Genomic DNA, 15408 nt, shown 5'->3' with positions numbered 1-15408 from the left:
CATCATTATCAAATACATATGTGGCAAAGACACAGGCACTCATGCACACTGTAAGAAGACTGTTGATTCATGTATCTGTGTATTTTCTTATTTCTTGTTCTCCAGGCGCAGCAGTCGGTGATACATCGTGCACTTCTATTTGTTTTCTAACATGTAACTGTGCAGAATGATAAATGCTCATTTTTAATTTGATGGCAGGAGCAGGGGCACGCGTCACACTGTGTTGCATCACCTCTTATTTCAACATCAGTCCAAGTATGCGAGAACTGAGAAAACAGAATGCTGTACTTTTGAGCATCCAGTGGTTTCCCACTGATGCCTGACATCAGAGTTCAGCTGCAGTTCGCAGCCTCATTTGTTGTTTCGTAATACACCCATTTTTTCCAGTGTGCCACAGGTCTGGAAAGCAGTACACAATGTCATTTGCAATGGTTTTTCTGAAATAAGAAATCCAGTATTGTCACGGTATGGCATGGCAGACCGTGGGGATGTGGGGAAGGAGGACCCAGGCGCGGTGCTCTATGTACAAACAGTGTTTATTTACAGAGTGAAAACAACGTAACAATAAATCCCCATGTTCTCCCAGACTCCCGTGTCGTGTCTCCCGTGAATAGTCCGTGTGCTCTCTGCTCCCGTGTCAGCACCCCCCGGTGCTCGCTGCTCTCCGTGCCTTCCACGCTCTTCCTGCGGGAAGCAATAGCGCAGCTGTCAGGACACTCAGAAATGGCAGGCATACACTTTCTGACTAAACTTAGGCAGGGTGACTAACGTGGAGTCTCATGCAATGATCCCGCGTCGGTGGGAGCTCCAAGACTCTCTTAAGTAGCTCCCCCGACGAGCCCTGATCAGCGGCAGGTGTGTGGCTTCGGGTGTGGCCAGTCCTTCCACAGGGCCACACCCCTCAGGCCTGCAGGTGGCTGAGCTCCATCCTCCAAGCATACCCGCAGACGTACACACACACACACGCACACACACACACACTCACATCTACAAGCATGGAGAAGAGCAGCAGCAACACCAAAATACATATAATAATAATAATAATAATAATAATAATAATATAATACATAACTGCTCAGGGATCCTGGGTCGCCCAGTCCCAGGACCCTGACAAGTATAGTCCCCTGTAGTGCTCCCTCAAGGTCTGAAGACTGTAGCCATCTGTGCTGCTGATGCAGGGCCGCACCTCCATCCTCATGTCGGAAAGACTTTCTGCTCTTTTCTACACAAGCTTGTGACTAATTGACCTAATTGGTTATCAGTCTTCCAACAGCTATTTGTTTGAACATTACTGAAATGTTACACTGTTGTTGACAGTGTCCAAACATATAAATACACTTCATAAACTTCAAAATGCTAAGAAGACAAAATTGAGAGATAAGGAAAGCCTGTGTAGAACACCGGTGCCAGTTCATTGCTAAACAGAGTGACTGAAAGCTTTCATCCTTCTCACATCCTGTGGACAGAACTGATCCAACTACCACTTTAGTGAGTTTGTATGTACTCACTGTTTCTGAAAATCTCCAGCTTACTGTTCCTTCCTGAACATCACTGCAAAACTGGTAAAGCTCTTCCTTGAAGCTGAGACTGCTGAGATAATCAAAGCTCTCCCAGAGTCCTCGTCTGAGTTATACGAGAAAACCGCAGCAGCATGAGAACGTTCTTCCAGCTGTAACAATCAATAACTGTCATTAGACATTTCCATAAAACAAACAAACACTACAGTGACGACTCAGCTTTGATCGGAGAGTTTTTCTGTTCCTCTGTTCAGACCTGATCTTTCTTCACACTGAGAGATGAATCGACCCCGCGTGGTCGGGCACAGACAGAGATTGATGCTGGACATCCTGCCTGTAATCCGTCGCTCATCTTGATCAATACGAAAACTGTGACTGAACTTTGTCCTTGTTAGGAAAAAAGACAGGTCAAAGGTACAGATACAGTACTCAATAATCAAACAAAAAGCCTGTTCTCCATCACATCGAGACTCTCACTCAGAGAACCAAGGTTACAGTGTAACCGCACGTTAACGTTGGCTTCTGTCACTGAAACACTTCAGATGTCCAGATGTGTGCTTCACCCACGTAACAGGCATTTATCCAGGCCACTTCGTGAGTGAGTCTGTAGCAGACTGACTGCACAGTGTTAGTGCTGTTTGATCCTCTGGGGATATCAGCGTAATGCAGATGCACCTTTAAGGTTCAGAAGTAAATGGTCTGTATTTGTATAGAAGTGAAGCCATTTTACAACAAAAAGTAGCAATATATCGACTTTTATTATTAAATTATACATCTATACAATAGATTCTTAATAAAACCGCAGCTATACAAATCATTAAGAAGTGAGCACATGATATTACCCATTGCAGTGTAACTGAAACTCTCAGAGGTATGCATTCATTCACAAATATGGGGATCATCTTCAGGCGTATTTGGAGGACATGCACAGAGAGGGTACACGGGCTCAGCCACACCGCTGTCCTTCCTCAGCTGGAGCTCCAGTCTTTGTACGCATCAGTGCACCGGTCCAAACATTTCTACGTGAGGGAAATCTCACTGCTTTGTTTTTTAAACATTTTATTCTGACATTCAGATCCCAGGAGAATGAACACTTGAGTTCATGACAAGATGCTAAATAAATGGCCGTGTTTCTGTCAGCTTTTCTTTGGACTTAACCTTTACATTTAGCCCGTTAAGTTCAAAGCATAACTGATGGTGACAAAGACAGGAATGCAGCCAGAGAGCAGCTGAGCCCAGGATAATGAGTCAGTATGATAATGCAGAACTGGGCTCAAAAGGCTGCTTTTGAAATTTAGACAACGTGATTTGTTTTCTCTGGCATCACCTTCGTGCCCACTAGAAGCAAGGATCTAAAAAAGCAAAGTAGTCTCCATTTCCATCCGTCCTTTAATTTGCCTTCGTCACGTCCATTTGAGACAGAAACCACTGCACTCCCAGTAAATCTGAAAATAAATTCATTCCATCCGGTATGATATTGGCCGTCTTCTTTTATGCAAAAAGCTCTAAGCACCGCCGGTTAGTGCTCTAAAATACAAGCCAGATTAAACTTCTGCTCTACGGCTTTGGTGCTCCACAAGTGAATGCTCTATGAAACAACTCCCAGACATTTGCCAGCAAAGTTCGGACGTTCTCCTCCACGAAACCTCGCAAACGTGCTGCTGTGATTCTAACCTCGTTACTGTGACTTCTGTGAACCCAAAACCTGTCGTATGAAGCAAACTGCTGTCTGTATGTTACTGAACACAAGCTGCAGGGTTGGAGGCTGTAACTGCTGCTACTGGCTGCCTGTGGTGTTTCACGTGGACCCTCTGCTTGATGATTACACCCTTTAGTCTTGGCATAAATAACTGCTATAAATAATACATTTCTCTCAGTTATTTTCTTATTTCTGCTACTTTATGACACAATTCACACCTTTTTTACACATTGCATCTCCTTCATTATGAACAGAAACAGCTGCAACACTCGCTGTTGACACTGAGTCAGGGCCTCATTTATCATTTTTCTCCTCGTTAATATCAAGTTTGTACGTTTTGTTGTTGTCACATGAAAGTAGCGACGTCAGATTCAAATTCCACCGATGTTCATTTATCCACGTAACACTTGGTGTGGCCGTGCTGTGGCCAGGTTTATAGAAAAGACTGTGACGAGATGTTCACTGGTCCCGTTGGCCAGCAGGGGCTGGTCCTCGTTGAGTCAAACAGAGAATAAAACAGGGCTTTACAGTGTGACTGATTGCTGGGCTATCAGTGCTCAGCACGAGGCTACTCTAAAGGATGCCATGGCGGCTACATCCATCCCTTACATATGTGGCACGTCTGTGTGAGGTCGTCTGTGAGCACGGCAGCCTCACACGCTGGTCACACCTTTGTGACATGAATCTGGGAATGACGACAACACAAACAGGGGTTATTGTGGTCACTTCTCCCACCCAGAAACCTCAAATATGTGGGTGTGTGGACCCCCGTCTATGTGCTGAGGGTAACTTCATGATGTGCTGAACACTGTGCTGTGGGCACGCGATCAGTTTTTATTATCATGGTCGTCATTATTATTATTTTCTTCCTGCAGACGTTGATAAATGAGGCCCTCGCTGCACATCAACAAAGAATCTATGGGCCTGTTCCATCTGTCAGTTTGCACGCTGCTATCAACCGCGCCGTGGTAAACAGCCTGTTGAAAGAAATGTTAGCGATGGTCACCCCTCGCCAACGGCTGCGCTCTAGAGACGATGAAATTCTATGAAATTCCCATTTTCTTCAGCGAATGACAATAAGCTCTTTTGTGGGGACATGTGCCTGCGTCTGTGAGGGTCACAGCAAGAACTCAAATCCAAACAGATATGCAAATCAGGCACTCACACAGTGTCGGCAGTGTTGTCCCTTTGCTGCGACATTCACCCCCAGTGGAAACACAAACAGAGAGCAGCGGATGGATGCATATCTTACAGGCCTTGCCTACATTTCCTGACTAACAAATACAATTTAGTGAGTCCCACAGAAATGTGGAAATATTGTTGTGCACATTCAGGACGGTCGGCGGCTTCTGCGCTCGCCGCGCTCGTCCACGCCCCCGCGTTCACCCCTGGGAACGATCGACTTTTGCTTTACACATTTCGCAATGACGGAAACCACGGCAGCTTGATTCTGACAATTTCACCAACATCAAATACACTACGAGCTGCAAAGATTCAGCCGCCTGCTTTTACAGGAGCATTGAGAGTGGAGTCTGCTGACTTTTGCAGAGTCCCTGGGGAACTTCCAGGGCGGAGATATGCAGTGTTGTAAGAAATCCTGCGGCAGCACGTCCACCTGTGAGTCCTTTAGAAGAAAGAGGTAAGTTTGTGACATCGGCTGCACGCTGCAGTCAGATGTAGTATTCCTTCACGCTGTCTCTGACTGGGTTGTGGAGGTGCAGCTCAGTCCTGTAGTCTGTGTACATGCTGTGTCTGTGCTCCTCTTTGATGCTGCCGCTGCTCCTCTGGGCCCGCCGCTGCTGGTACACCAGGCGGATCACCACAGCCAGTGCGCACACGGTTATGAAGACCACTGCAGTGACCACACCTGGAAACGACGCAGGGAAGGCAGGTTAGATGATGGCGGTGTTGGTGGCCTCAGGTTTAAGTAGTGTAGGAGTGTTAGCAGTACGTTTAGCCCTGCACACATGTGGACACAGGACCTTAAAGCTGGGATTACTGCACGCTTGGTCTCTGATCGAATGATTTCTTTGAACAGTTCCTCTCAAGGATACCTGAACAGCATCAACGTTTAATGAGAGCACAAGATGTTACTACACAGGAGTCTGCGTACACTCTAATATGTGAATAAGTGAAGCTTCCAGTGTGTGAAGGCTAACGACTCGTTAGTGATCTCGACCGACTATCGTACAGCTGGTAGTTTATCTGTTCATCATGGCAGCATAAAAAGGACTAGTTTGACTTTGGATTGATCCCAAAGGTAACTGAGTGAATACATCAGGACAAAGGCTGTTTCTTCAGGACTTCCAGCATCATTAGTTAAAACGACTTCACACTAGTACAACTTATTTGGATGCGTCCCCACGGGTCTGGGAGGAGACACGCTGGTTAGAATATTCAAGGACAACCGAGGACTGCTGGAACAGCATCCTGTCCACAGTGGGGTTTTACACTGCGACGGACCAAGAGGGGGCTGACAGAGAGAGAAGCTCCAACACCAACAACTCTGAATCTGACTGGGATTTACAGCTGCCCACACGGACCAGTCAAGCCTTCTGGAGTCAAACACGATGAAGATGATCATTTTCATACGTAATGGCACTGTACCAACTGTCAGCGTGATGCTGATGCATGGTTAACCTAAGCTAACGCTACCTTGCGAACGCATATATGTACATATTTGAGCCTGTATGTGTAGTCTGCATATACAGACTGTGTGGATAAGAGCCCCCCCCCCCAAAAAAAACAGCCAAACCTATTTAATCATGTCACCTATGGAGAAAATAAAGGGTCAAATTACCACGACATTCATCCCCCGGATGAGTGGACGGAGACTTCTGACCAAAGCAATTATCTCTTTATTTCTCAGCAAGTTTGGTAAAAATGATCCAGACAAATTTTACAAACGACGATGAAGAAGCTAATCTAATCTACTTTCCCTGAAACTGAGTCCACCTGGTCTGACAATGAGTTTGTCATGAAGAGATTTGAACACTCCTGCACACATCGTGTGAGGGAAATTTTAAATGGGTGGATTTTAACTCAAAGTAAGTAGCCTTCAGTATTAGCATCCCCTTTGTGCCTTTGAAAGGAGAATCAAACGAGACTGCCGTCCTCCTGTGACAAACATCATTGATTAGACATGATTTACAAAGATAATTAAAGAAAACAGGATGCATCACAATTTAATCTGCAGCCACAACAAAGAGATGATGTCAAATTTCCGAAGAGCTAAACTGAAATAAACAAGTTGAATGAAATAAATGTTTGTAACAATCAAAGCTATCGTATCATTTATTGATTGGAGCTGACTAATCCTCCGACTGTGATTGAATAATGTGACTTTTATTGAGAAATGTACTGATTTGTCTTCTTGTCAAGAGGCTGATGAAAAGACTGCAACCCTGTCAGCTGTCTGTGGTGAAGCTGAGGGATCAGTAACACCTCCGAGTCCCTGATGGTTGCCTGGAAACTGGTCTGAGCCAAGAAGCTGTCTCACGGTCACCGCGGGAGACAGCTTCCTTCACTCTTTGATGGTTGTGATTTCACAAAACAGGTTAATTAACAACATTTAAATGAAATTGTCCTTATTCCAGCCTTTATGTTGAGCTCGACGGTGTTGTGTCTTCATATTTACCTTACAGACAGCAGAACAGATGCATATGAAGCAAACAAGCAAATGACAGAGCTGTTACCGGAAACAGGCACAGCGCCTCAGAGAATGAACACTAAAGATGATCACAGTTATAGGGCCTCTGATAGACTTTATAAGTAATATCTGGGGACATGTAGCTATAGATTTAAATGCTTGCTTGTTCAGAAAACACACATCACAGCATCAAGTTTCATTTCAAATAAAAAGAAGGTTTAAGACACGATCGTGGCAATAAGCTCGAGCTGGGCCGAGTTATCGAGAGATAAGGAAAAAGCATTAAGACGGAGCCAAATGGAGAGAATGACAAATGACAAACAGCTGGGACTCATTTTCAATTAAGCAAAGGAAAAACAGGAGCACAGCACAGACCTGCTATTACAGCCAAATCCTTCTGGGTGCTGCCGGCACGCTGCTCTTTGTCTTTATTTGCATTTACAGCCTGATCTGCAGAGCAAAGAGAAACATCATCATTTTCATACATACCATGTCAACTTCTCTTTACTGACTGGCTCCTCCTCCTGTACAACGAGGCGTGCTGCAGTACAGTGCATGACATGATGATTACATTTGGTTCATGAGAGGCAAAGACAAACAGTCTATTTAAATGTCTCTGCTTCTGAAAACGATTTTAAACAGCAGTACAACCCTGGAAGTCCTGATTTACACAATCCAGTTTTACTGTGATCATGTTCTGTTTGGTTTGTAGCTCTTTGGCTTGTTGCACCGCTGTGACGTCAGCCAACGTTTCTGTAACACATCCAGTCCAGTGAGAACAGCTGTCTTTGTGTCTGGACTTCAGGCAAACGAGAAACTATTTCACATGCGGGTCGGGGTCATCTTCTTTAAAACTGATCGCTGTGAAAGACGCACAGAGCAATGCCAGCAAAAAGCCAGCTCGGTGTCGATACAACAGGAAAAAGCAAATATGGAAACCAGTGCTGCTATACTGGTCTTAAGATAACAAACCCTACAGAGAGCTCTGGCCTGTGTACATAAGATCCAATGCTAATGCTAACCACACTGTCATGGAAATATGATCCTAACCATCACAAACTGAAACAGAAACTCTTCAGTAGCTCAGCTTTGGTTTCATGTGACCACGACACTTTTATCCAAGCCTTCTCTGAACCATCTAGATGTTCGATGGCAAACTCACGCTGTGGCTTCTTGAGCAAGGGGACTGTGTGGGGGCTGCAAGATTTCCATCCATGACGCCGTCGTGTTGCCAACGGTGGCGACTGCGTCCCGGCGTGCTTTAGGTCATTACTGCTGTGTGATTTTGGGCTGATCCACTACGATTCACGTCTCAGATTTTGATTCTGAGCTCCAGACCGAGGACAATAGATGGTCCTTTTACTTTTATTCCATTTATGAAGAATTGCACAGCTGATGGTTTCATTCTATCCAAATTTCTCAGATGACTTTAGTTCAGTTTTATTTATGTAGAAACAAATCACAGCAACGAGTTCCTCAAAGTGCTTCAAAGACTCAGATTAACAGACAGAAACAATCAGCTCGTGTGTTTGTGAGTCTAAGTAAACAGATCATCAGTGTCATGGATGTGGATGTTTTACCTTGCAGAGTATGTGACTCGGCTAGCGCGCCACAATTTGATTGGACCAGCGGGCCACGGACGGTGACCAATGAGCTCCCGCGATTGGTCAGCGCTACCTTCAGTGGTGCGACATGATTAAACTGGACTGAGGAGAGGCAGCCAATGAAACCTTTAGAAGCTCCTTGTATCACTTCCTCATCAAAATTCTCCATTCCTACAAAGACACAGCCGAGGAGTGAGAAATGCTTCTGGCTTCGTTCGGTCAAAGCTGAATGAGAAGGACTGATTGCAGAGACTTACTGGTGACTTTGCCTAACGTCAGCGATCGTATGAGGATCAGCTCCGCGTCAGATGACAGTGTGTACTTTCTGTGGATGTCCTGGTTGATCTGGTTGGATAGAAAGAAATCAGATAACAAGGTGATTACACGAAATTCAAAGCAAGGTAACAGCAGCTGCAGCTCAGCGTAAGAGCGAGCTGTGTGTTCACTGCAGCCTCACCTGAAAGCAGCTACAGGTAGCTCTGAAGTGAGTTTGACCTTGTACCTCTGTGCCGTCATGCTGACTCGGAATAATCGCTTAACACGGTGAAGTGCAATAAAAGTGAAGGGTTTCAGTTTCCTATTGCATGAAAAGATGCACACGATGTGCACAGCTTTCCTCTTTAGATGAATCCTGCTGTCTCGTCATGTTAGTCACATTGTTTCACTCAAATAGCTACAGTGCTGTAAAAACGTCGTTGCACACTTCCTCATTTCTTAATTTTCTTTTGCATGTTTGTCACACTTACATGTTCCTGATCATCAAGTAACTTTGATCATCTGAGTAAATACACAAGTTAAATGATGATTTCATTCAAATCCACACCTACCTGGTCCTCTGTGAAAACGTTATTTAAAACCTGACTAAGACTCAACCTGAGGTCCCAGCCAGGACCAGCACCATCACGCAACCTATGGATTCTGCTCTCTACCAGAAAATCCTGCAGGATAATTGGGATGGGAATGTTCCACGCAACATTAGTTCGAATCCTCGGGACTGTCCGTCTGGTTGCCTGTCACGCCATCTCGCTGCTTGCACTTGAGCTCCAATCAAGCAGGGAAGCAGTGGCGCAGCCTGCAGCGTGGACTTTTTATTGCAGAAAAGAACGAGTGCAATGGTAAAGTGAAAACTGCCAACGCAACAAAGAAGGGAAATACCTGCAACATACGCACAACACTTTATCTACCTCACATCAATTACCAATTTAGAATTACCAGAAAGGCGTACTGAGAGGAAACCAAACCAGTCGTTTGGTACCGGGCCGTGAGGCTTCAGGCTCAGGTGAGAAATGATGGTTTTCAGGGTTTGTATCGTTTTGTTTTTTTAATCGTTTTTATCGCTAACTCGGTTTCCCTGGGTCTTTTCTCGTGTGTTATGAATAAATCTTCCTCTTTTTTGGTACTGGTTTTATTTTGTTGTATTCATCCGCGACACCATAAAAATATTGCTGGACATAAACCGGTCTGTAGTGCAAAAGGGCACCGCCGCCCTGCAGAACTGTTCCACTGATTATAACAGCAGATACTCAACGTCTTGTGTACGGTCTAAACGTGGCCACTGATCAATGATGATTGGGCTTTGATCAGTGCATATTAATGACACAGCCCATGGTTCCCTCAGCGCTGCTGGTTTCAGTCACTGTACAAATGTCCTGTTTCTAAGGTTGGAAAGCTGCAGTCAGCTGAGACTGGAGGAAGACGCCACGTCCTCATGAACAGAATCAGCCTTTTAGGAGTTCCTCACCTGGATGAGTGAGCATGCACTAAGATGACCTGATGGTTCAATTGTTTTATTAGGTCTGGTTATTGATTGGTCCTCTTCACAGCTGAAGTTTTTATATTTCAATTATTAGTTTTAGATTTGCACAAACAAAAATTCAATCAGGGCTCCTCAGTCAGTCAGTCAGTCCTGGTCCATGACTTTATGTGTCTGCTTGGTACAGCACTATCAGACAGAACTCAAATGATATATTATATCCTTGGGCAGTTAATAAACACATCATATTCCTCTGGTAATCTAACCTCTGTTCAAAGACTCATCAGTTGTATTAATAACATTAACTGTTGGAGGTCCAGAAACCTTTTAGATATTATAGTTGATCACATATTTACCGTCCCTGTCTCTTAAACACAGGAATCGATACAAATATATCAAAAGTTAGAAAATGTAATTTCAAACTGACCTAGAAATGTGTTCATGCCAAGCAGGTTACTCTACTCAACGAAGACAACTTTTCTTGCTCATACAAGGAAACCCGACCATATCACCCAGATACTGAAGTCAGAGAGTTAACTTTAAAATCCATGTGGCCCCTCAGCACATTATGGACCTGCAGTCAGACCCAGGGCTGTGCGATATGACCAGAATCTCATCTCCCAATATAAAACATCTATCGTCCGATAACGATATAAATCACACAAATGTAACATTTTCTGTCAATTCTGTGAATCTCGGGCAGGTGAAGTGTTTCCTGCTGGGCGTCGTGTAGGTGAGTCGAGTGTTTTAACCGATGCATGAAACGATACATTTTTAGACAGAAGTTGTAACGGCGCCGTTTCCTTTGTGAGTATTTCTTACACGGCGTGCTGCGGGGAGAAGCCTGTTCTAACGTTTGAGTCTAAGGTTTATTTTTTAGCACCTGGCGGCTCTTTTTTACTTCTCATCCGTAAATAATCTGCTCTTTCACGTGATTCAGTTTATTTTGAAAAGTCTCAACAGGATCTTGAGCTTTATTGTGAAAGGTTTATGTGGAACATAAACAAGCGGACACGCCGTGGTGTTACCGTAGTTGTTGCTAACGACAACGCATAAAAACATGCGCTTGTCCGTCCGTAGTGTGGTGATATTAAATATAAGAGAAAGAGAGAACTTTAAGAAATTAATAATAACTACAGTGACATCAGAACATGAAAAACATTGCTGTAAACAGTTTATTTTGCGACACCACAAAACAAACGATAGCGTAAAATGAAACGATGTTTCTATATCGTCATCTGATATATATCGTTGTCAGACTCTCAGGTCATCAGCTGTTCCCAGTAGATCTAAGTGTGCTGAGGGCCTGTTCCTGGACCAGCTGCCTGCTGACCTGTAAATCACATATTCAAAAACATCCTCAACCCTTTCTGTCCTCACAGGTCTACACTCAGTAACTCTGGATGTGTGTGCATGCACGTCTTTAACGTCTTTAAATCCCCTTAAGACAAAACTACATGTGTTTTTCTTCTATGTTATCTTCAACACTGCATAATGAAATGTGCTGTATAAATAAATTGCCGCTGGATGCAAACAAACAGTGTTGAGTTCACATAAAGATGGTGTATGGTGGATGTTGCTGCTCTTTGAAGTCAGTTAGGTTTAGTCTCTTTCATTTTTGGGCCATGTCGTATTTGATGGGTGGCAGGTCACCTGCTCTGGTTTAAGGCCTCCCCGGGTAAATTTAATGTGTGTTATCAAAAAACTCTTCCAAAGAATATTGTATCTCATTCCTCACACGTAGGAGTCAAACTGGGAGAAGATTGAGTGCAGTGGGGGAATTACAGAGTTATGTGGGTCCAGTATGTTAGTTTTCTTTCTGGAGCTGTGATCAGCTAACCTGCTGCAGGCCTGAGGTTTCCTGCCCTCTGTGCATTTAGCCAAGTCAGGATACGCTGAATTTGGTAAGTGATACTGAAGAGCATCAGCAGCTTAAATGCTGTTTGATGATGCTACTCTTGATGTAACAGAGCAGCTAGCATGGATACAGCTGTGCATCTTATTCTTACATTAACTCTGAATAACACAAAATGTAGTAATTTATTGTAGAAAACAGGTCAGAATATATACAAAACCCAGATAATCTACAACAGATTCGGATGATGAGTCATTCTACCTTTACCTAGCAGACAGACTGTGATATGTGACTGAACAGGAAATGATTACAAACGCACCTAAGACGAATCACACTTAGCCCTATACTCACATCATGCTTACACACTGCAAGCACTTTATACATCACAGCCACTGTCTAAGCTCTTGATCCAACATGCGTGTCTTTGGAGTGGCCACAGGGAGCCTGCACAGGGAGCCTGCACACATCCAAACTCCACACCAAGCTTCAGAAGCAGGAACTATCTCTGTGAGACAGCACGTCCTTATGCAGGACTTCCTGTACCGGTGTTACTGACCTGTACATAGAGGTTTTTGCCGACTCGGTGGATTCTGATTCGATGAAGACGTCCGTCTGCCAGATTACTCGGGGTGGGAGTGAAGACGTCCGGTTTCTTGCCTGTCTGCAGGTGATACCAGATCTGCACACTCCCTGGAAAACAAAGCATAAACTGTTACAGAGCAACGCGACGCTTCATCTTATGCTCAGTGTTCGATGAAAACGTGGAATCTACAGGTCTAAATCCAATCTTGTACATATAACATTACCAGGATTCAAATATGTGTACCCTGCACTCTAATGGGTGATAAGATAAGAGAATACACCTGTCTGCTGCAAGAAGGGGACTGCCTATTTATAAATACACCACTACATCCAAGCTTCTTCAGTTACTCTCGAGAGTCTGCAAATATTTATCTCATAGCTCTTTGCTCTGAAAACTGAGCGAGTCAATATGTGCTCAGCCCCCCCCTCCTCGGGCCGCCCCCCCCCCCCCCCCCCCCCCCCCACACACACACACACACACACACGCACACACACACACACACACACACACACACACACTCGCTGCCAGATCAAAGAGTCAGAAAGCTATGCATTGTCAAGTGGAGCTAGGTCAATATTACAATTCCCAGTGTGTAAGTGAAGGGCTTTGTGTTGTGATTCATTTCAGATCCTGAGAGTGCTCCAACAGAGCAAGGTCACTGTGGATAAAGTGTCTCCCCTGCCCTTCACTGTTTACAGAGACCCATGCAATTTGGCTGCTCAGGTTTAACACACACGAGCGGATTAGGGCTCTGGCTAAAAACTGCACAGAGGTGTCACTCAATGTGGCACTCGCAGGTTTGGATGTAGCGTGGCTGTTCGCTTAAAGCTCTGAGGTCTTTGTTGTGTCTCAATCTGAAAAATGGAGACTCTGAGGTGATAAGCTGTAACATATGCAGGGACCTTTTCCTCCAGGGTCCAAGTCAAGCAGTGGAGCTCAGGCTAAAATATGAGCCTGATATTTTCTCATGCTTAAGCTAACATCATGTTATACCTCATAGTAACGTTAGTAGGTTAACAGTAACCATCCTAAATTTCAGTCTGTGTCCAAACAGTGTTTATTTCAGTCCCACAATTTATTTAAAGTGAAGTCGTACGTGATAAATAGCACCGCTACAGGAGATGTCAGTGGACTGCAGGTTAGATGTTGGGAGATCCTTCGGGACTTCCAGATACAGATGGGCAAACTGGTGACATGGGAAGCCCCCAGCAGCCTGCAGGCCTATTGCAGGGTACCCTAATGCAACCCACACTAGGGCTGGGCAAAATGGCCTAAAATCAATATCACGATAAATTGAGCAGTTAACCTCGATAACGATAAATGGACGATAACCACCCCAAGTGCCAAAAAAACTAACGTTTTTTTTCTTCATTTGATGGGGCTGTGGCAGGCAGCATAGTTCCTCCAGTTATTTTCATAATATTATTCCCCCTAGACCTATTCATTGCAATTATATTATTACCACTTTAAAGGACTGTAAAATGTCACTGAAAATAAATGAAGACAATAGTAGTAAGTACTTTTAGTGGTTAAGATTTATTAACTGAACAAAATAAAAAGTGTAGGATACAATATGTAACCATGCTTTCTAAAAAATGTAAACAAAATAGTTTAATAATAAATGTTTCACATTGGCTATTCACAAAGTAAACAATGATTGTGCAAATGTAATGCCATCATGGACAAAGGCCTATCTCTGCTAAGGCCTTGAGGTACTAGAACTTGTATAACTTGTAAACAAATAATGTCTGGTGGAGGAAGACGTTTTTGCTGGTCCTACTCTCTTCTCACTTTGAGCTTTTTTTATGTCTTCGAATTGAATCACATGGTTGTGCTGCAGGTGGTGGAAGACGCAACAGTCTTTTTGCAGCGTTTACATTTAACAATTTTTTGATCAATATCATCCTTGTTGAATCCAAAATGTTGCCAAACGATTGATGATGCATTTTTTTTTGTTAACAAGCGTCTCCTCTTCCTCCTCCACCAGCTCTACCTCCGTCGCTGCTGCTTCAACATTTAAATCGTCCTCCATTTGTTCACCCGTGTCTCGTCTTGTTTCAGGTAGTAGAGTCATGTGACTCCACCCCGTCAAGTCTGTAACGTAGCACAGCGTCTTAAAGGGACATGAACATCGCCAACCTGCACATGCCTTTTCTTTTCTTTAAATACCGAATTTACCGACATGGGCAAAATGACGTCGATGAGAGTCATAAATTTCGGTAACGATAAATTTTTGATATATCGCCCAGCCCTATCCCACACTATAAGTTTTATCTACACTGAAAGTTTTAGGCTTAATCTTAAAAGTAGAGAGGCTGTCTGTTTCCTGACTCCAAGCTGGGATTTCACAGAAGAGCGGCCTGAAAGCTGGAGACTCGGCCTCCCTTCTACTTTTAGATATCCCAGGAACCAGTCGGAGAGTTAGGTGCTCTGCTGGGTTTATGTGGTACTGTGAGGTTTGTAAGTTATGATGGGCTGATTATTCAAGACGTTGTATGTGAGGAGAAACATTTCAAATTAAACTTATTAAGGAAACAGATACAGAAAGACTATGGACCTACCAGCCCTGCCATAAACACTACTGCTGTTATAACACCCCGATTCTCCCAGTTATTTATTTCAAGTCAAGTTGTGCAAGTCCAATGAACAGCTTGAAATGGTACAAAGGTTAGTGGCAGAAGTTCACAAAGGTAAGGTAAGCTGTTCTGCAGTAATGGAGGCCGATCAGGCCTGGGAAGCTGCTGCTAC

General features: G+C 44.0%; 1 protein-coding gene across 2 annotated transcripts in view; it reads right to left on the bottom strand.

Annotated features, from left to right (window-relative positions):
• Positions 1–2256: 2256 nt before the first annotated feature.
• Positions 2257–15408, bottom strand: part of LOC101464205 (contactin associated protein family member 5) — a 138374-nt gene continuing 125222 nt past the window's right edge. Inside the window, exons 20-24 of one of the 2 annotated variants that reach the window (XM_004571566.5) lie at positions 12634–12767; positions 8727–8814; positions 8446–8640; positions 7241–7315; positions 2257–5083 (exon numbers count right to left, since the gene is read on the bottom strand). In XM_004571566.5, coding sequence (XP_004571623.3) covers positions 4887–5083; positions 7241–7315; positions 8446–8640; positions 8727–8814; positions 12634–12767 — 689 coding nt within the window. In that variant the 3' untranslated portion in view covers positions 2257–4886. Of the gene's footprint in view, positions 5084–7240; positions 7316–8445; positions 8641–8726; positions 8815–11271; positions 11556–12633; positions 12768–15408 lie in introns of those variants that run through there. The other variant, XM_076874660.1, reaches the window with a different exon arrangement.

The sequence above is a fragment of the Maylandia zebra genome, linkage group LG16 (assembly GCF_041146795.1).
Source record: "Maylandia zebra isolate NMK-2024a linkage group LG16, Mzebra_GT3a, whole genome shotgun sequence".
In the NCBI taxonomy this organism is placed as follows: Eukaryota; Metazoa; Chordata; class Actinopteri; order Cichliformes; family Cichlidae; genus Maylandia; species Maylandia zebra.
The sequence above is the reverse complement of the archived record's forward strand: the minus strand, read 5'-3'. Positions and strand labels throughout refer to the sequence as shown.